Here is a 21,453-nt window from a genome sequence, read left to right as displayed (position 1 = left end):
ATATGGTGGCTAGGTACCATAACTTTGATCGCGATTGCAACAGCGGAACGCTACTATCTCGGAGGTCATGCAAAATGAAGGTGCGATGTGCCGCATGGCAATGCTAAGGGGCCTCACCACCTCTCTATGTTATATGTGATGTAATATACAATTTCGTAGCTATAGTGACATCTTACACCATGCCCTACACCGCTGATGCGGTCATACTTTTTAGCTTTACCTAACAGTACGTCAAACCCTGTTTAATAGTGACGACATGGCGGCCATCATACAAATTTAAGAAAAAAAATCAGACCCACCGTGTTTAATGCAATAAATACCTCAAAATACATAATATTTATTGTCTTACTAAATATTTCTTTTTCTATTGCTTTTATTATTTTTTATTTATTGGTGAATCACATTTTCCAAGCCCGTTTCAATCCTAGCCGATCTGTTATTGCCTTGACTGGCTTTGGCCGCCCGCACTGCCCTGTGAAGGTGAAAAGCACCGTGGTGAAAAGGGAGAAGTTAGTGTGCCTGCGTGCATACAAAAAGAAAGCAAAATATGGTGCATCCTCCCATCTACCCTGTCGGCCCTAGGCTGATCCAGCTTTGCAAAGTCTGGTATGGTAACCCGCATTTTTCTCTCGTAGCCATACTAGTCATTGAAAGTACGCAGAGTATGCTGCCGGTATTCATTACAAATGCAAAATGTGCTGCCTTTTGCTGCTGCTGCTGACCTAAACTTCTGCACAGGTCTCGGTCGGCGGCCTTGTACGGAACTACCGGTGCAATTGCGGTCACGTACTTCACCGAGTGGAAAGCAGTACTTCAGTATGTGCCATTTTATAATGGAAAATACAAGGAAGGGTAACAAACTTATTGGTAAGTATGGTTGTACCCTGCTCTTGGTCCGGGCTTGCGACCCTTGCTACTGTTTTTGCAAAGTGTTCGCTGTTTCTGTGTGATGCTTAAAGTTCTGTCGATGTTTTAACTCCTTACATCTGAATGGCACACCGTGGTTTAATCATTAGGCTTTGGGCAAATATATAGCATAAAGTGTATGTCTTATTACTTTTCTCTACGCGACTTCTTGCACGTCGGAATTCCTGACTTCTAAGCCTGCTTTCAGCCATGAAGCTGGTCCACCGGGCACTGCTGTTGATGATGCTAACGTGTTGCAAAGTGCGAATAACTGACGCTTGCTAATTTGCTATATTGTTAGCTATGGTTATAAACGATCTGCGGGGAGACTTATGTACCATCCCGGTGTTGTTCAGCCAACTTCATGTATGCAAAATCTCAACTCCCTACGTCCCTCACCATTTTTCTGCCATTTACTGTTTACTCCAGTGGTTTGGCCTTCGCTACATAGCTGTTGGTGATTACAGTTACAGACTGCTCACATTTCGTCTTTCCCCATACTATTGTCAAACTACCTGTATTATCTCCTCCTGCATTACATGATGGAAGTCCTTGCAGTTCTGTCTCCAGTAGCATGATAACTTGTTGCGTTGTTGCCGACCTTTTACGTAGCTCAATAGCGTTCTAGAGTTCCATTTTTCTTGCCCTGCCTCTTTCGATCGGTTACTGTGATCGTTTGCTGTGCATACAAGTTCCCCCCGCCTCCCAAAGAGTGAGAGCAAGACAAAGATCTACACACCGTGGAGTGTTTTTTCAAAAACAAAGATGGAACATAGCTGACAGGTGGCTTTTAATGTGCCATACAACATTGGCAATATGTTGTAAAGGAAGGCCTCTACTTCTTCAAGGCATTGCCAATGTGGAATTCATGTCTCACTAGATGTGTTTAGCATGCAGATATGAAAACCTGAAAGGCCTCATCTCAACACCACATCAACTTTCTTGTGCACGGTACCTTTTAATCACAGTGTCGAAGGCCAAGCAGTCAAGCCATATAGATTCATACTTTGCCTACAGCTCAACAGCCCAACAGCAAACTCTTGTGAAGTAACACAGATAAGTGGGCTAGTTTGTGCATCTATTCAGAATGTATTATAATCACAGTGCAAATGCTCACATAGATTAGGCACAGAATACGCAACAGGTCCTGAACATTGACTGATAGCTTAGTTTGTTTCCAAGCTGCACACAGGCACAAAACAGCACAAGCTTTGATGCGTTAAGTTAGTGAACAATCTTTAAGCCTATTGCATCACCTGTGCTTCAGATTGCTTCTGAAAAGAGTCCAGTGTTTTCATCCACATTAATTTAAGCTGGGGAAGAGAAAACATAAACACCTTATTAGCAACAGTTAAATCAGATAAAACACACCACTGAAACTAAAAGGTTACTTATTTTGCGGCTTTTCCTTTCCATGTCTGGGCAAACGTGAAACCATCAGACATGAAACTGCGTCGATTCAGCGTCTGTTCCGAGCAACCGAAAGCACTGTCAAAGGCTGACGGACTACTTGGCGCAGTAACACATGTGCGGCAGCCACGCGTCTCTAGCTTACCCTTCATTACCACAGAAAGTTGTCCGCGAGTATAGTTACGTTCTCACCGAGTGTGTTTGCATTCACCTTAAAAAAGAAAATGAAGCGCATCCGGTGGTGGGATTCGAACCTTGCCCAACCAGAGTAGCAACTCAATGCTTTAACCATTTAGCCACAACATATACTTCACTCATGCCAACACCAAATACCTCTTTGCAACGATCATGGCATGGTGATTATGATTCCTGTGCTATGGCACATACCGATACTGACATGCTTGTGAGCACCTGAGGTATGAAAGCATATAGCGCCATTGTGTCTTTGCATTCAATCGTTATTGTTTTGAGCCAGGGCAATGAAATGCGCATTGCCGATTTTCAAGTCGCACTTCATCCCTGTTTGAATACCCCAAATTTACATTTCGAAGCTAAACACGACTGTCAAGAATATGCCAGTCTCATTTATAAATAGTTTCACATTCTTTTATAAAGCTTGGTTGCGGCACAAGTTAAATGTTCTGAATAGCAAGTCATGTGGTGGCACATTATTTTTCTGACGTGTTTTATGATTTTTTCTTATTTTTCTTTACCAAGAACCTACTTGACTTTAATTTAGGGGTGCTGTACATACCTGGCATCTCATTGCTTGCTTCTTTAACACTACAAAACCCAAACACCATTCATCATCAAGTGAAATTAGAACTTGAGCACTTTTATTTCTGGCCATGAAGAGTACAGCAGTACACACAAAAAAAGTTTGATATTTAGTACGTTAATCAGCATTTGGTTTGCTGAACTAACTGCAACAGAAGCTTTGCTCCTGCGAGTCATGAATGCTACCATCAATATTGTATTAGGTTTCCCACAGGAAATTGCTTATTACCGCACTGAAGCATTGTTCAGGGCATTTCTGTTGAATTTATAGCGGCGTGAACTTCTCTATTGCTGTTATTTTCGGTTGATCAGTTCTGTATTTTATCGAGCTTCGGTAACCACTGTGTATTCCCCCCTACAATAATGCCTTCGGGCGCTGCAGGTACTCGAAATAAATATGTTAGGTTTTGTGGCGTTAATGCAACTGTATTTTGCTGGAAGGGCATTTTTCATGCAATCTTTTTTAAATCCCCACTTCTGCTGGTTGCAGGTTGAAGAGGAGCCATGAAGAAGCGTAGGCACGACTTAATAAAATACCACGACCCAACTAAATTTGAGTTGCGAGTTTTCTTTGCAATGACGTCGGGGGAACGTAAGGTACTAATAGTGATTCTTCAAAGAATGAGCCCCTCCTCCCTCATTTCCGCCAAGTGAGCAAAAGGTGCTTAGATTCTCAAAAACACTAGAACCTACCGTTCCCCACGGCCAAAAACCTGTTGTCAATAAAGTGACACAAGTGAACAGACATTGCCTTGTGCAATTTTTTTTTTTTTTTCATTTCCCTTGATGTACGCGACGTCTAGGAACACGAGATGATGTTGATCCGCTCCGACAGCTTTCCGACTTGGTAAGGTCACCTGAAAAAAATGCAGGATAAAGACCAATTTTTTTTTTTTTCATGACATTAACTGTGCAGGTGGCTTTTATGTGCTCGTACTTTGCATATGACTTACTTGTTGTCCAACGGCGACTCATCCTGTGGTGCAGCATTCTGCTTTTCGGCAATAACTTTTGCACGCTTGTACTGAAGCACTGGATACCAGGTGTATAAGCTGCAGCCGAAGCCCACAATGATCGCCAACGTTGCTTGGCCTTTAGACAGCCCACGAGGTAACCTTATCCTTATCATGTTGCGTCCCGCTTTTCTCGCTTAGTGAAAATGCTTTCACACCATCCAAGAACGCTCGAAATTCGGCACATTTACAGTGACCTAGAGCACATTCATAATTTCTTGTCGTCTGCAGTTCTGTCCGCCTTGCAGCGAAGTTGTGGATTGAATTGACTGCATAAAGGATTCCTAGTGAATGAGTTGACGTATTCACACCATTTAATGCACAGGTTTGTGAATGAATTGACGTATTCGCACCATTTAATGCACAGGTTTATTAATGTAAACACCACATATACTGAATAGATTGATTCAACACAATATTTATAAAGCACTCTTTTCTTTTTTTCTTTTTAGTTTGCATCGTAAACATTGTACGCAAGACGAGTCAAGCATGAGCCAAGTCTTAGTGCCATGCAGGGAAGAGTCCTTGCACCGTTAATTTGGCGTTTAGGCTGTTCGCAAGCTATGCCGAAAGATAAAAGCGGCGCGAAGCAAGCAAGTAAAACTGGAAAGTCCACTGAGGTGATGTGAGACACTTCCTATTGTTCAGTGCGCTGAACTAGTTCGTCACTGTTTATTGTAGGGTACCAAAGGAGCCGAGCAAACAGCTGGTGCCGTTTACACTACGAGCACTGGAACCGTTGCTATTCGAGTGCGTGCGAAGCCTGGAGCGAGTGGGAGTAGAATTACAGGCGAGTTCTCAAAACAATCGTGTGTGTGTGTGTGTGTGTGTCAGATCGCGCCTTGCGCTGACGTTGTTGCAGATATCAGCGAGGACTCTGTAGGCGTTCAGATCGCTGCACCTCCAGTCGATGGAGAAGCAAACACGGAGCTGATTCGCTTTTTGTCAAAACTCCTGAATCTCCGGAAAAGTGATCTGTCACTTGAAAAGGTTAGTCGCTTCATTTCGTTACTGAAAGCTATAAGATGTTACTTATGCCGTTGTTATCTTGTCTGAACAGGGTGCTCGCTCCAAAGACAAAGTTGTGATGATCACATCGCAAGTAAGCGCACCTGATGTGCTTTGTTTGCTCAAAAAACAAATATACTCCTGATATTAAAGCCAAAGTTTTGAAGTGGTGCTGCCTTCTGTGTTGTCACTCTAAACACTTCATATATCATAGTAAAACTTGGTTCTTGACGGGCGGCTCCAGGATTCACAATTATTGGGGGTGCAGGAGGGCACTCTGTCGCTTCGCACTACACAGTGGTAGGCCGCCAACCCCGTCAACCCTCATTAGAGTTGCCCCTTTGTAGAGCCCTGCTTTTCTACTCCTAATCCGGTGTAGTTCATGTGTGTTAATGCATGTATAATTGTTCTCAAAAGTTTGTGGTCTAGAAGTGCTCTCTTTGTGGGTTAACGTGTGTACAGTGCCAGTAACCGCATCGGAATGTTCACTATGCCGCATCTCCTGACAAGGTTTTAAAAAAATGAAAATGCAACTTGCCATTCAACGTTGAGGCCTATGTGTTATCTCAAGGAATAAATTTCAACAGCAATTAAGAACATAATCAGCAGGCTGTTCTAAATTTCTACCTGATAGCAGTGCCTGCATGACATGTGCATTATTGAGACGGAAGGTAAAAATGTGTCAGCCGAGTTTTAAAACAGGTGCTCTATTGTTCACCTGCAAGCTCGCCACAAAAATAATGCAGTTGCAAAATAGTGGAAAAGACAAAAAAAATCTAGACAGCTATTAATGCCAAGTCCTCACAATAGTATGAAGCATGCCAATATCAAATTGTGCTAATATGTGAATCCGAAACTTAAGATTTACCATTGTGCTGCTCCTGCAAAAGAATAAAAAAGAAAAAACAAGAACATGTTGACAGAATAATACTCTTGGCATTCCTACATTTTTTATTTTATTTTTTTTTCAGCTGAACTATAATGTTTCCATTCTACCTGTCACCTCACATGCTTTATCAGGCCCCATTTACTTTAAATGTCAATTCATTCGAAAGACACGAAAAATAAAACCATGTCTAAAGCTTATAGATTTGTTACATCTTTGATAAAGCCTTGTACTTTATTGTTTATCGTGACCTTCCTGTCCGTAATGGATTGTGGCTCACAGTATGGTTTAGAGAAATAATTTAATTACAAGAACTAGTGCTTTAACTGCACTCAACGATTGGCAGAGCGTTTATGTTTCTGCAGGTGTACTGGTGAGTACTGGTGGATAATAAACACATCCCAAGAGTGGCCAAGGAATTTGTGTGTATTAAGTGCTGCAATATAGTGAGTACATTAAAAACAATCCATGCTTGCAGAAGTCTACGTGGCTAAATTAAGATGCACTGGAACATATCTGCTAACATGTAGACAAATTGTCAGTATACATTTACGACAATAATGGTCTTCTTGATCTTACATGCTCCTCTAAAACGCTTGCACCTTGACCCTGCATGTAAATGGGGTGTATTGTAGCTTCAGCTGTCCAAAGGTAAACAGGTTATGATAGAAATTCTGCATCTGGTTTATATCCCTGCCTCTCATAATAAAAGTATTATTATCCTGAGAAAGTAAACATGTACTAAGTTCAATTTGGGAATGGTCAGCAGATGCTGGTTGAAAAATAACCCTAACATACTCTGTTAACTTGCTTGGGCTTTTAGAAGTGACAGTGTTTGTTTGATATTGGTGAGCATGCTTGTACAAAGTGTACAAGCATGCTGTACAAGTGTACACTTGTACAAAGTGTACGATGTGGAACACTTGGGCATGTAGCCATGTGTCTGCTTATTGTGGATAGTGGAACATTTTAAAGTAGTAAGCCATCACTTTGTTATAAAAAGTGGGTCAAAGTGCTGCTTGCAGCATTTGGAGAAGCTGATGTGACAGTGTAACAATGTCAGAAGTACAGCATGCCTTTTGCTTAAGTACACTGTATCCTGCCGTCACTGTAAAAAAAAAGAAACAAGGCAAAAAAACATAATATGGTTGTAGAAGTGATAGGGAAATCCTCAGGAAAACACTCGTCCGGAGTGTCCCGGGCATGGAGATAAAAAGCTGCACAATGTATGAAAGCCCGGCATTCGAGGAGGAGAGGCATAGACAGGAAGTCGCTTCCTGCGGAGGGGCTCGGCAGGCCATTCCTTCTTCCTGTTGTATGACTGGGCCTCGCTGTTAAAACCGTCAGCCACCAGCAACAACCATCTTTTCAAATTTGCAATGGCGAGTAAGGCTGTATTGCTTGTGATACTCCTGTTCAACCTTACAGCAGCGCAGACTAGTACAAGCATGTCTACTATAGACTTGGCAACTGGTGGTACCACCTTCACTTCAGCATCACATGAAGAACTCAACCTCAATTGCACTTTCATCGCCCCCTTACTGGACTGTCGTGGTGAGCAGACGCACCTCCCACTTTTACCACTTCTGACTGAGAAGCTATTGAAAGCGGTACAAAGTGGTAGCCCAGTTACAACACTTTTTTTGGCCATTGAATCACTTGGCTCCCTTGAAAATGGTTCTATGGCTTTAGAAAACATACAGAACCTGCACATCGTCAGGAGTGACATTTCCACTGTGCTGCCAGGTGCATTTGTGAAAGCAGCAACCCTTCATGCCCTTGACCTATCTGAGAACAAGCTGGCATTAGTGCCGAGCAGTGCACTGAAAGACCTCTCCAACCTGACATCACTAAATCTGTCAAACAACCATATCACGGAGTTGACTGAAGAAACCTTCAAAAACATCCACAGCCTCAAGAGTTTGTCGCTTCAGAGAAATGAAATCTCATCAATCGTCGTGGGCACTTTCTTCCACATGGAACATTTGGAAGATCTCAACTTGTCGCATAACAAGCTGACTGCATTTGACTCAAGTGCATTCGGTAAAACAGCACTTCAAATCTTGACGCTCAGCTTTAACCATCTCGCATCAATTTCTCTGGAGAATTCCCTTGGATTCCTCAAGCATCTTTACCTTGACCACAACCGTCTCACCAGTGCAACAACAAAAATTGATGTGCCAAGCCTTGCCACATTAGATGTCAGCTACAATGCCTTGGATAAACCAAAATTTGACTCACTAGCTTCACTGCTGACCTTATCAATATCTCACAACTCACTGACAATACTCTCAAGGAGCTGGCTGGAGCCCCTGCACAAACTTGAAACTCTGGATGCGAGTTGGTGCAAGCTCAAGAGACTGGATAGCCACTCTTTATCAGGAATTGGAAGTCTAAGGCTGCTTAATGTCAGTGACAATCAAATTAACTCTGTAGACTCAACAGCATTTGTGGGACTGCACTCACTTACCACACTCGACTTGTCAAACAATGCACTTACTTACATCAACCAGAACCACACTGCAGACCTGGGACAGTTGGTGCACATTGACTTGTCAGGAAACAGCATAGAATACATTTTCGCTGGAGCCTTTGCCCGCTGTCCTCGCTTAAGGAGCATTAACCTCAATGGTAAGTCAGCTTTCGTATTTGTTTGCTCTTTTCATGGCACTGTCTTAAAAAAACGAAAGTATGTTTAAGAAATAAGAAGGTAATGCCGAGCTTTGTACATTTTGTAACTATCTGGAATCATCATAATCATCATCACCAAACTAATCTCATAAGTGCCTAGAAATTTTCAAAAATAAGATTAACGCTCTCTATAACATGCTGTTCACAAGAGCCTCATGAGATAGCATGTATGCTGGTTATATTTTATTAGTTCATTTTACATGGGCTTGCTAACATCCGGTTTATTTTATGCTAGCTATTTCCAACTGCAATTTCCTTTTCTTTGTTTATTTTATTTTATTTCATTTAGAGTAGCTCAGGGCAAGTTTTCTTCCCACACCTTTCATATAGCGTCGTGCCACATATCTTGTAATGTGTTCAAAGCCTTTGTTCATATTAGTTTACAGGATAGCATTTCACCAGCACTCTCACAATCATGCTTTATTTTTAGAAGTGCCAATGTGATAGGGTTTAAAGATAGGCCAGTTTGCAACACCTGAATGGCTATTTTATAAATGTATGCAAGCAGCATTTATTGAATGATGTACCCAAATAAAAAGTAAAGAGGTAATCAACACACTTATGTCCAGCCTTCTTTACACACTCCGCAAGTAAAAACGTGACCCGGCTTGAGGGTGAAAAATCTGTTGTGACAGTGTATGCTCTCTTTGTGCTTTGTACTAAATGCTCACTGGAACCATATGAGCAGACGGGGGAGGGGTGTTTAGGGGCTGTAACGCCCTAAGAGGTTGGGCAGCCCAGCCCCCATCTTTCTTAGAAAGTTGTAAAAAAAAAATGCTGTGTGCGTGCATGTGCATGCATTCTCTTAAAAAACTATTTCTTGCCAAAAATTTTGAACATTCCTATCCCCCTACTCACCAATGCCAGCATTGCATATCACAATACTGGCATGAGGTTTCCACTTCTCTGAAAGGTTGGTAGCTTGGCTGGCTTTTTGCATGTGGCGCAGTTAATAGAACATGGGGGGGGGGGGGGGGAGGACTGCTTCTCCATGCCATTGGTGAGCATGGACAATGGACAAAAAACTTTATAAACTTTTTTGGTGCTGGATGGTTTTTTCCCATAATGCCTAGTGAATTCTGCTCTGTGAATGATTTGTGCTGTTATTAAATTTGTATTCAATACATAGCAGTCAGTGGCCAAAAATAAACATGTTCATTTTTTACTTATTTATTTATTCATTCATTTATTTTCAACTTTGCAGGAAATTCTCTTGACTGTGGCTGTGTACTTCATGGCTTCGGCAGCTTTCTAAAGAATGGAAATTTTTCAGAAGAAACTCTGTCTTCGGCAGTATGTGATGACGGCACGCGCATCATTGAATTTGACTTTGATACACTTGGGTGCTCTAGAGACAGTGTGCAAACTACTGAAGTCCTGCCTTCAACAGCTACCTTGCCTGAAATCAGCACACCTGCAACCTCACAACTGAATGCCACACAATACACTATAGTGCCATTTAACGGCCGTCTTACACTAGTACATGTGGAACAAGATAATGACAAACTCTCTGTTACATGGAATGCACATAGTGCTAGTGATCATCTTGATAAACTGCAGTGTATGCTAACTGTGGTCATTATTGGAGAAAAGACACGTACCGAGTTACCTGGTCCCTGTCCTCCCAGCTTGCACAATAGAACATTCCACATCTTTATCACTGAGCCTGGAGCAAAGTTCGAAGTGTGCTTGCTAGCTTTCAGAAATGCAACAGAAGTGGCTCGCAGTTGTAGCATCCTTAACACAACTGATGTCAAGACGACAACACCAGTGGCAGTGCCTACAATGGGTTTTGTGAATACAACGCTGCCTTATGAGGGAACCACAGCTGTTGTCTTTAGCGAAATGTCAGCGGTAACAACAGAGATGGAAATTCAGACACCAGCGCAGAGGGCAGAAGACGGAGAGTTCCTGCATCATCTCAGATTTCGCAGTCACCTTTCAGCACAGCACCAGCTCATCATTTCGTGGAATTTTCTGCCTCCTTTTCCCGCCAAGTCAAAGTGCCGTTTCAATGTAACAGTGCTCTATAACAAGGATCCGCTGGCACAGACAGAGGCACCCTGCTACACTGCTGGTCAAGTAATGGTGGCTCGCATCAGTGAGTACAGCGATTATGATGTCTGCTTCAGCCAGCAGGTTCTCAGCATCCCTGCAGACTGTCATGAAATCATGCCTGCAAAGCGTGCTAACAACACTGACATTGCGGTGGGAGCTGCAGCTACTGGGGGCCAAAGAGGGACTCGCATACCCGTGGCTCTACTCATCATGATTGCTGCCTTGGCCCTGATAGCAATCCTGGCCATTGCTTTGTTCCTCCACAGAAGACTTGGGAAGCGAGCTATAGCACGCAGGAAGGTGGGAGAAAGTGTGTTCCATTTGCAGATGAATCGGCGCTCGGGAACCTACATGGTTCAAGACGCAACTGAGGCACGAACCACACTTACTACTTCCGCGTCTCAAGATGGGACGAAGATGTCACAAAGAGCATCATCTATAGATGAACTGTAATGAACTGTAATGAATGTAATGAACTGTAACAAAATCTGTGCCTGGAACTTATTGTGCCGAGATTTTCCGTGCATGGAGGAAAAAAATGTACATAAACTAGCCTTGTCCACACCAGACTCACTATGTAATTATGTCATATTGAAAACTTACATAGTAGGCATTGTAAATAAATCTCTTATGTTGTAATAGTGTCTGTTTTGCATAAACATGTAAGAGTTGGAGTGAAGGTAAGATACATGTTAAAAACTGTAAAAAGCGAATGAAGCTATGCACAAGCATTGTGTGCATAAATTTCTGCAAGGTGGTGTTGAATGCACTAGTATACCAGGTAAGCAGCGCTTCATAAACTCTTGTTTTCTTTAATGTGGTCTTCAAGGCCAGAAAAAGTATACTCATGCTGCTCCTTAATACCTAAAATCTGCGACGTGTACTTCCTATACAATTAGGATTTCATTGCAGCAAACCCATAAACTCAGCACCTCTGAATCGCTATAGAGGCTTCAAGTAAAGCATTTTGGTAAACAGTGATGCACATATAATGTTAGTGCAAATGCTTTGAAACTACAGAATAGCAATGCCCATTTGCTTTATGTTCGAAGAAAGCATGCTCATTATTACAAAATTGAAGCTTTCAAGGTTAAAACACGTGGCCGGACTATTTGGTTGTAATTAATGATAGAATGTGTAAGCACGATTGAATGAGGATGTAGAAAAAAAGCAGACGCAGCACTACTTTCAACTATAGATTTAGTTTTGCATGTACTGATAAATATATACCGAACGAGCAGAAACAAAAGAGACAAAAAAGAACATTAAGTGGTGTATATCGAAGAAACGTACACGTGTATAAGGCATGATTAAAACATACACTGCAATAATAGTTGGAGCGATAAACTGAGAAATTATATCTCATTTTCAGATAGCAACACTGAAAGCTTGCTTATGCACCTTTCTTCTAATTTCGCAATTTTATAGGCTTTCACGATTTCCTTTGTAATCCTGCTATGAGCCTTATACAAAATAGAAGTACTTTCAAACATGGGATTGCAGCCAAAATTTCGGCGATGAATGTCCAAATGGCCCAAGATTAACTCTTGTGGCATTATACTTGCCGTGCTTGCGTACTAGCTATGGTGTTGGGCTGGTAAGCACTAAGTCGTGGGATCGAATCCTGGCCGCGGCAGCCGCATTCCAATGGGAGCGAAAAGCAAAAACACCCGTGTACTTAGATTTAGATGCACGTTAAGGAACCACAGGTGCATGCTTCATAATCAGGTCATGGTTTTGGCACATAAAACCCCATAATTGAATTGAGTGGCATTATATTGATGCTCTTTTGGTCTCCAATTGATGCATCTGCCAGTTTGACCGACATACATTCTTTTGCAAGAAAGCAGAATGGCATTGACAACATTATGAATGCAGGTTACAATATGCTTGCGATATCGAGTGGAACATGTGTTCATTTTGTTATTGTCTAAATTAACCTGTTTGCATAGCTTCTCTAGATGCTCAGGGACAGAAAAAACTATGTCCACTCCTGACTTTCATGCTGTTCTTCTAAGATTATGCAAAATATAATGAATTTATGACACTACAGCAACTTTCGTTGCTCTAGCAGTGCTACTGCTTCCCCTTAATGCGTTTTTATGCTTTTTGCTCAAGCTGGTAAAAAAAAAAAGAAAGAAACATGTCCACACCCAACTTTCCCGCTATTCTTCTAGGATTAGGCAAAATACAATGAATGTAAGCTACTACAGCAACTTTCTTTGGTCTAGCAGTGTTACTGCTTCCCCTTGATACATTTTTATGTCTCCGTAACCGAGGTGAGCAGGTGCAATGGGTAACCAGAATCTGTCAGGCACTTGGCCTGACCCCTGAAACTGGTTTCCACCTTGTGGTCGCACGACTTCATGAAAGAATTATTGAAACAAGATATTACTATCTTGTGCGCTTGCCTTTATTCGCATAATTTTCACTCAAGCAGAATTCACAGTGACAATGTATTAACATTTTTACCCTTGAGCTGGCAGTAATCAATGAAATTAATATGACAGGCCATCCTGTGTAACCATTAAGTGCACAGTAAGAGTAGTATTGTGTTTCAACAATTCTCTCATGAAGTCATGCGATCACGATGTGGAAACCAGTTTCTATGATCGACTAAGTGCCTGACAGATTCTGGTTACCTGTTGTGTCTGCTCACCTCAATTGTGGAGACATAAAAATGTATCAAGGGGAAGCAGCAGCACTGCTAGACCAAAGAAAGTTGCTGTAGTAGCTTACATTCATTGTATTTTGCCTAATCCTAGAAGAATAGCGGGAAAGTTGGGTGCGGACGTGTTTCTTTCTTTTTCTTTTTTTTCTCCAATGAGCGTCTACAGAAGGTATGCAAACAGGTTCATCCAGAGAATAAGACAAATGCGTGTTCTACTCAACATCGCAAACATCTTGTAACCTGCATTCATAAAGTTGTGTACGCCATTACAGTTTTGTGCAAAAGAATGTGTGTTGGGCAGATTGGTAGATGCACCAATCAGAGACTAAAGGAGCGTCAATATAATATACTCAATAGAGTAATCTCGGGCCATTTGGGTATACATTGCCAAAATTGTGGCCGTGATCCCATGTTTGAAAACATTTCTATTTTGTATAAGGCTCATAGTAGGAAGACAAGGGAAATCGTGGAAGTCATTAAATTGCGAAACTAGAAGAAAGGTGCATAAGCAAACCTTCAGTGTCACTATCAGAAAAAGAGATATAATTCCTTGGTTTATTGCTGTAACTACTGCAGTGTATTTTTCGGTCATGCCTTGGACACGTGTGCGGTTCTTCAGTATGCACCACTGAGCTTTCCTTTTTGTCCCTTTTGTTTCCGCTCATTTGGGATACATTTATCGGTTTGTGCGAAAATAACTAAAGATTGAAAGTAGCGCTGTCTCTGTGTGTCTGTTTCTTTTTCTATGTCCTCGTTGAATCATACTTACACATTCCGCCTTTCAAGGTGTTAAGAATCGCAATAAACCATGCAAAAGTATGGTACCTTTTTTTTTGCAAAAATTACTAATTAGGTTGTAAAGCAAAGCTACGCATTAAAATTCCAAAATACACAAGGGGGCTTCAGTGAGCATGCATGTCTTTTCTTTCCGTTAATTACACATATATACAGAATTATATCTTGCACAAATATAGAAAGCTTTTGTGCGAGATTCAGTGCTATTGTGCCTACTCTGCCTTCCTGTACTTTCATTTACATGGAAACATGGTATTATGTACATAACACTTTGTCAGAGTGCCACTTTGAAGTTGAGCATGCAAGCCTCGACAAAAACAAACACTTCATCATACCCCTCTTGCCCTTCCCTCTGAGCAGAGTAGCAGGCTAGAGGACAGAGGACTACTACCTCAGGCCTTTACTCTGCCTTTTCCTCAATAGGTCCTCTCACTCCTTCAACAGTAACACAGTAGCTGATTTGGCTAGTTGGTGAAACATTCTTTCATCAAGAAAAACTCCTTATTTTATGCACAATTCACAAGGAAGAAAGGCGGCAGGACAGAGTACTACTAACCATGCAGTTTTTTTTTTTTTTATCGCACAGCAATATATTTTCGGAGGCAAAAGGGGGAAAAGAAGACAGACTCGAACAGCAACCATGACAAGGACATATGGCAAGGTTAGTGTGACACTTGTTTTACATTCAAAGGTAATGGTCCTCACTATCAAATAATGCAATGATTGGGAAGCTAATGCACAGAATACCTGTCACCCACATAAGTGGAACACCTCGTTAATCTTGCGAGCCCTCTGGTTTTTATGTTTTGCCACAATCACTCATTTTTTAAACAAACAAATGGGTGCACATATACCTATGGCAGTTCACTGCCAGGCAACAGTGAGATGAATGTAAGACAAGCTAACCTTGCCACATGCTCTTGTCGTGATTGGGCAAGCAACATGCATGCAAAATTATCTTTTTTGCCCCTTTTGCTTCTTAGCTATCCAAGGTCTCTGCAAGCAATAAAACTGGATGATTGTTAGTTGTGCTCTGTCCTATCATTCTTTTTTTTCTTGTGAACTGTGTGCAGAATAAGGCTTTTCCCTTGATGAAATAATCCTTCAACATGCTCCTTACACCATCCGCTGTTGTTACAGAAAAGTGCGGAGCAATGGACACACCCAAGGCATCTTCAGGACTGTATAAATATTTAGAGCCTCCTCAGACCAGCTGAATTAGTCTTCCATAAGCGCAGGATGTAAAGGCTTGACAAGCCCAGCTTGCCTTCTGTATGGGAAGCTTTAAGTGCTTTCTTAATGGTAAAATGAAAAGAACAGATTGATGATGTTAACATCTTTTTTTCATCTACAGCTTGTAAGACATAATAATGCTCAGAACAAATTTTGCTGTAAATATTCAATTCCATAAGCACCATGCTCATAAGCTGCATATAAGTTTCTTCTTATTCAATGTCAAAGTATAGAGCTGCATGCATAGTCTTGTCATGGCCTAGAAGTTGAAACAAACATTTCTACTGAAAGAGAGATCTGGTTTTTACACAGTTGCTTTTCTCTCACTCTTTTGTACTTAGCCATCTGTTACATCACCTACACAAGCCATAAAGGCACACTAAACAAATCAGTTTACAGAGGTATAATTCTATATTCATTCACTTGGCTGAAAAATAAAATTGTTGGCCATTCTTTTTAATAGCGTTTATTTTCTTTTTCTTCTAGTCAGATAAAATTAAGGTCAAGCTTAAATTTTTTTATCATTATTTCACATCAGAAATGCAGCAGAGGTTAAACAATGTGATGTCACAAATGTCAATGTATTTTCTTGCGGACAGCATTCTAACAGCACAAGAGATCAGAAAAAATCATGCGGATCCCACGCACTGTGAGATTCAAGGCAGATGTGAAGTTTCTTTGATGTAGCTTATTGTATTAACACTAAGTGTGTTGACACTATATGATGTTACATTAATGCAGATACTACGTTGTCTAAATGTCATTTTAATGCAAAGCATTGTGTGGCTAGCTTCTTCAGTTTTCTTTCTCAACATCCGAGTGTCCTCAGCTGCACACACCACGCTGCACCTGCAAAAGCAGTTGGTAGCACACCACCATTCTCTCCCTCGCCCTCTCTTGTACGCAGCAGTCGTCTACTTCAGTGGCACGTTGTGAATACGTTTCCTCATTCTGTCTACGCTGATGTACCTGTATTGTGCTCTGTTCTTCAGGGGGCATTAGGAGTTTCCTCGATCGCAGCCTCTGCACCATGCCTACAAAGCCAGTTGTGGACAGGTGTCCGAGAGTGATGTCAAGCGTTCTCTCCCTCATCCTCTCACGGACAAGAAGATGATGCATCTAGTTCAGCACTGCACTCGTTTGCATTGATGCTTCATTGTTGTCATAGGGTTATTGTGTTGTGAGTTGTGCTTGTGATGTTGTTACATGTTCTACTACACGCAAGAGGGAGGTTTTACACATGGTTGGAGAATGTTCATGTCACAATTGTGGTATATAAGACTATGAGTGTAGATGGTATGCGTCAGTCTGCCTTTGATGGCCCCTAAACGAGTACCAACAGTGGATGTTAAGTGCACAGAAACTGAAGTGTTCAAACTTGATCATGTGCGTTGCACAGTAAATGCTTCATATTAACATACAGTGAAACCCCATTCTTAGGTGAGCACAGAAAATGAATGCACGATCCAAAAAAATGTAGCAGCCAATAATGCTTGGATCAGCACCACAGACAAGGGAAGAAGCCAGCCTCACACAAGATTTTCTTCGAAGTTGAAGAAAGCCAACTATAAAAAAAACACAGTAAATAAAGCTTACTATTGCTGCCTAGTGGTTAGAATAAACGTTAAACACATTTTTTTGGAGTGGTTGCAACCATGAATCACACCAGGTGAAGCTTGTGATTTCCCTTTGACACTGTTTGAATGTTTGATAACAGCCTCTTTCAAGCACTGGCAGCCCTTTTTTGTAGTCTCCACACAGTCATGTGTATCCAAATAACTTCAAAAGGTATAGAAGGCCATGATATATAGTGACCGAGAAGATGGATGTTGGGTGACTGCATGTGCCTTTGTCCATCTACTTTTCATTATCGGCATCATGAGCTGCATTGAAATTGGCAACAACGTCCAATATGCTTTGCAGTTCCCGCGTACCAATGCCATCGAATGACATGTACGCTTGATAGGTGATATAGGATCCTGTTTGCGCTATAACATTCTCAGCCTCCTGAAACTCTTGCACTGCAAAGTAATTGCTTTCAGTGGCAACATGCTGCAGTCATTTTAAAGGCCACCGACAGATGATCCCACATTGGTAGTGCAGCTCTTGGATATAACAAATGAGAAGGGAAACATAATGAATTGGAAGCTAACAAACATCCCTATAGGAACTAAATGAGACGCGTATTTCCAGAGGTAAGGGCCAGGAAAACATAACAAATACAAACATATCAATGAAGTTCTACAGTAGATTCCCACAACGCCTAGTATATAAAGTCATGTACATGCTGTATAGATGTCCTTGTTGATGTAGATGCATGTGGTGGCATTGCTTGCGTTGAAGCAATACATGAGATTGAATTCAGTTGACTTCTTTATCTCTAGAACAAAGTAAATGATTGTCACTGCTTCACATTCGATGTTCACTTGCACCTCTCAATTCAGATGGCGGTAAATGTTATTGAGGGTTGCATTGAACTATGTGAACATCATCTGTGATGTGTGGATGGATGGATGTGTGTTGTTTAGTGGCGCAAGCGCCAGGTATGGCCAAAGAGCGCCATGACTGATAATGTTGTGTTAAGCGCTGATTTGTGAGTTGCGATGGTAGGATGTAACATGGCTGTAAAGTGGCCTAAAATCAATCAGTGTCACGGAAGTGTAAAATAATATATAGTATAAAATTATGATAGTGGTACATGTGGATATAGTCACATGATAAGTGATCATGGAGCTAAAATGCAAGAATATTTAAATAGCACCTATGCCTCTGGGAGGCCTTTGAGCCCAAAGGCTGGGAGGTTGGTGCTTTCATTTAATGCAGCTACCGCAGCAGAAACCTCTGTTAAGAGGCTGTGCTACGGATTCCCTGAGGCTATAATATGAAAACTATGTACATCTTTTAAAAATTCAAACAGGGATTGATGTTTAAAGAGAGGTTCTATACCTATAATCATTTGAGGATGGAGTGGAATTTTCTGCCGATGTAGTAATGGAAAATGCTTTTTCCTATTAGCGTCTAATTGAGTGCATTGCAGCAGGATGTGAAGCACGGTAAGTGGCTCACCACATTTATCGCACGTGGGTGGATCGTCACCGGACAAGAGGTATGCGTGTGCGCTGTATGTGTGTCCTATCCTAAGTATGCAAAGTGTTACTTCTGTATGGCGGTTCTTTGATACCAGCGGCCAGTTGCCAAGATATGGCTTGATAACATGAAGTTTATTTTCTGTCTCTTCATCCCACAAGCGCTGCCAGAAAGCCCTTAGCTTTTTTCTTATTGTCGGCTTGAGGTCCATTACAGGGACAGTCGTGGAAGTGTTGGAAGCGTTCGCGTGGACGGATGTGGCTAGGTGGTCAGCCAACATGTTTCCGTCTATGTCTCGGTGCCCCGGCACCCAGCATACCACGATATGCTGCTTGGACGCATAGGTGGTTAGTAATGCTGAGTAAAGAGATATAATTACAGGGTTTTGATATTTCTTGACAGTTTTCAAAGCGTTTACGACGCTCAAAGAGTCTGTGTATATAGCTGCCTTTGGGATATTAAATTCTTTAATGTGTTTAACGGTGGCCAATATCGCGTAGGCCTCTGCTGCGAAAATACTTGTGTTAGGGTGCAGAACCCCGGCATCCAAAAAGGATGGACCAACCGCTGCGTAAGATACGCCAGAAGTACACTTCAATGCGTCTGTAAAAAATTCAGGAGAGGAGTATTTGTGTTGTAATTCGAGGAAGTACATTCGTATATGCGTGATAGGCGCGCGCTTTGTAACAGCTACGAAAGATGTATCACAGTCTATTGGTTGCCACTGCTATGGCGGGGGCCGTATAGCAGGGGACATAAGGTGGTAAAGCAATGGAACCCTTGTTGAGCCATGTCTCTAATGCGCATGGAGAAAGGCTGTGCCACTGTGGGCCGGTTGTGGAAAAGTTGACAACTGGACAAATCATTTATGGTGTAATACGTGGGGTGCTGACTGTTTCCGTTCACTCTAAGAAAATACATGAAAGACGAATATGTTCTCTGCAGATGAAGTGACCACTCATACGATTCAATGTACAGGGTTTCCACTGGGCTTGTTCTAAAGGCGCCTGTGGACAGGCGAATTCCTAAGTGGTGGACAGGGTCTAGCATCCTTAGAGCAGTTGGAGTAGCCGACTAGTAAACTATGGCTCCATAGACTAATCGTGTGCGTATGAGGCTTTTTTACATGTTCATGAGACATTTTTTATCACTGCCCCAAGTTGTGCGTGAGAGCACCTTTAAGATATTCATTGTTTTCATACATTTGTTTTTAAAATACTTTATCTGCTGTATAAAGGTTAATTTCGCATCTAAAGTTATGCCTAAAAATTTATGTTAGGCAGACGCTCATCATGCAACACAATTTCAGGATCAGGGTGCAGGCCTCTTTTTTCTAGAGAAAATTACACAGGTGCTTTTTTGTGGGTTCAGTCTGAACCCGTTCTCATCAGCCCATTTGGAGACCTTGTCAAGACCAAGCTGGACCTGTCGCTCACAGATTGGGAGAGAACTTGATTGAAATCCTATCTGCATATCGTCAACATATGTTGAATAAAAGATGTTATGTGGTATGTGTAGACGAAGAGAATTCATTTTTACTATAAAGAGCGTGCAGCGGAGCACCCCGCCCTGCGGCACTCCAGTTTCCTGTACAAATTTCCATGACAAAACATTGCCCACTCAAACACGGAATGTGCAATTAGCCAGATAACTTTCGATAACATTGAACATATTACCACGTATACCTAAGTGTGCGAGGTCTCTCAATATCCCGAACCACCACGTAGTATCATAAGCTTTCTCCATATCAAGGAATACAGATAAGAACTGCTTACGGACAAAAGCTTCACGGATACGTGCCTCGATGCGTATAAGATGGTCACTGGTAGATCGACCCTCCCAAAACCCGCACTGGTATGGGTCGAGCAATTTGTTTGACTCGAGGAAGTTTAGTAGGCAACAGTTAATCATTTTTTCGAATACTTTGCAGAGGCAATTTGTTAGTGTTATGGGTCTGTAACTTGATACAGAGGAAGGATCCTTACCGTGCTTCAGAACTGGAATTATGATAGCCTCCTTCCAAACAGAGGGGATCTCGCCGAAAAACCATATAACGCTGTAAAGGGAAAGGAGGGTTTTCTGTGTTTCGGATGGTAGTTGTTTTAACATCTCATATATTACGCGGTCTGAACCTGGGGCGGATGTATTACAACAGTTAAGTGCTGCCTGCAGTTCTGCTATGCAAAATAGTTCGTTGTACACCGTATTTTTTGCACATTTTCTTTCTAATTTTTGCTTCTCTATTTGTGTTTTGTATTTTAGGAAGGTTTCGGAGTAGTGTGAGGAGCTGGATATGTGTTCAAAATGTACATCAAGAAAGTTGGCTTGATCTTCCAGGCTTTCTCTGTGGCTATTTACTAAAGGCAGGGAATGCATTTGTTGCCCATTAACTTTCTTCACTCTATTCCAGACTTTTCTCTCATCTGTGTAAGAGTTGATGCTTGATATAAACTTCGCCCAACTCTCTCGTCTAGCTTGTCGGCGCATTCTCCTTGCCTGATATTTGACATGTTTAAAGTTTCCCAGGTTTTCTGCTGTTGGAGAATCGCGAAGCATCGCCCACGCTTTGTTCTGTTTCCTCCGTGCTTGCCTACATGCATCGTTCCACCAGGTAACATGCCGTTTGGAACGCATGCCACTCGTTTGAGTAATACATTTACAGGCAGCATCAAGTATAAAAGCTGTAAAATATGCAACAGCATCATCTATAGTTATACCAGACATCTCAGTCCAAGTCATGTGTGTAAGAGTTCGGTACCGTTCCCAATCGGCTGAGTCAACCTTCCACCGAGGGGCCTGGGTGGGGGAGGTTGATCTTGCTTCGGCCTACTTAGGATGATTAGGAAGTGGTCACTTCCATACGAGCTGTTAAGCACATTCCATTTAAAATAGGTTAAAAACGTCGGTGATAAAATGCT

At 41.8% G+C, this 21,453-nt stretch overlaps 2 protein-coding genes and 1 long non-coding RNA gene across 3 annotated transcripts; all 3 read left to right on the top strand.

The window, feature by feature from the left end:
• Positions 1–431: 431 nt before the first annotated feature.
• On the top strand, positions 432–3,645 carry LOC142571613 (cytochrome b-c1 complex subunit 10-like). The gene is made up of 3 exons (XM_075680124.1): positions 432–606; positions 739–867; positions 3,584–3,645. Exons 1-2 carry the CDS (start codon positions 548–550, stop codon positions 854–856), a joined length of 177 nt encoding a protein of 58 aa, XP_075536239.1. The 5' UTR covers positions 432–547; the 3' UTR covers positions 857–867; positions 3,584–3,645.
• Positions 3,646–4,416: 771 nt separating this feature from the next.
• LOC142571614 (uncharacterized) lies at positions 4,417–4,896 on the top strand. Its single transcript, XR_012825912.1, has 3 exons — positions 4,417–4,431; positions 4,559–4,726; positions 4,788–4,896. It is a non-coding gene; the product is annotated as an uncharacterized LOC142571614 (long non-coding RNA).
• A 379-nt stretch (positions 4,897–5,275) lies between these two features.
• Positions 5,276–11,206, top strand: LOC142571612 (uncharacterized). The gene is made up of 2 exons (XM_075680123.1): positions 5,276–8,631; positions 9,896–11,206. Exons 1-2 carry the CDS (start codon positions 7,380–7,382, stop codon positions 11,200–11,202), a joined length of 2,559 nt encoding a protein of 852 aa, XP_075536238.1. The 5' UTR covers positions 5,276–7,379; the 3' UTR covers positions 11,203–11,206.
• The last annotated feature ends 10,247 nt before the right edge of the window (positions 11,207–21,453 follow it).

Source organism: Dermacentor variabilis, chromosome 2, assembly GCF_050947875.1.
Source record: "Dermacentor variabilis isolate Ectoservices chromosome 2, ASM5094787v1, whole genome shotgun sequence".
NCBI lineage: Eukaryota > Metazoa > Arthropoda > Arachnida > Ixodida > Ixodidae > Dermacentor > Dermacentor variabilis.
Note: the sequence above shows the minus strand (reverse complement) of the source record. Positions and strands in the feature narration are given on the sequence as shown.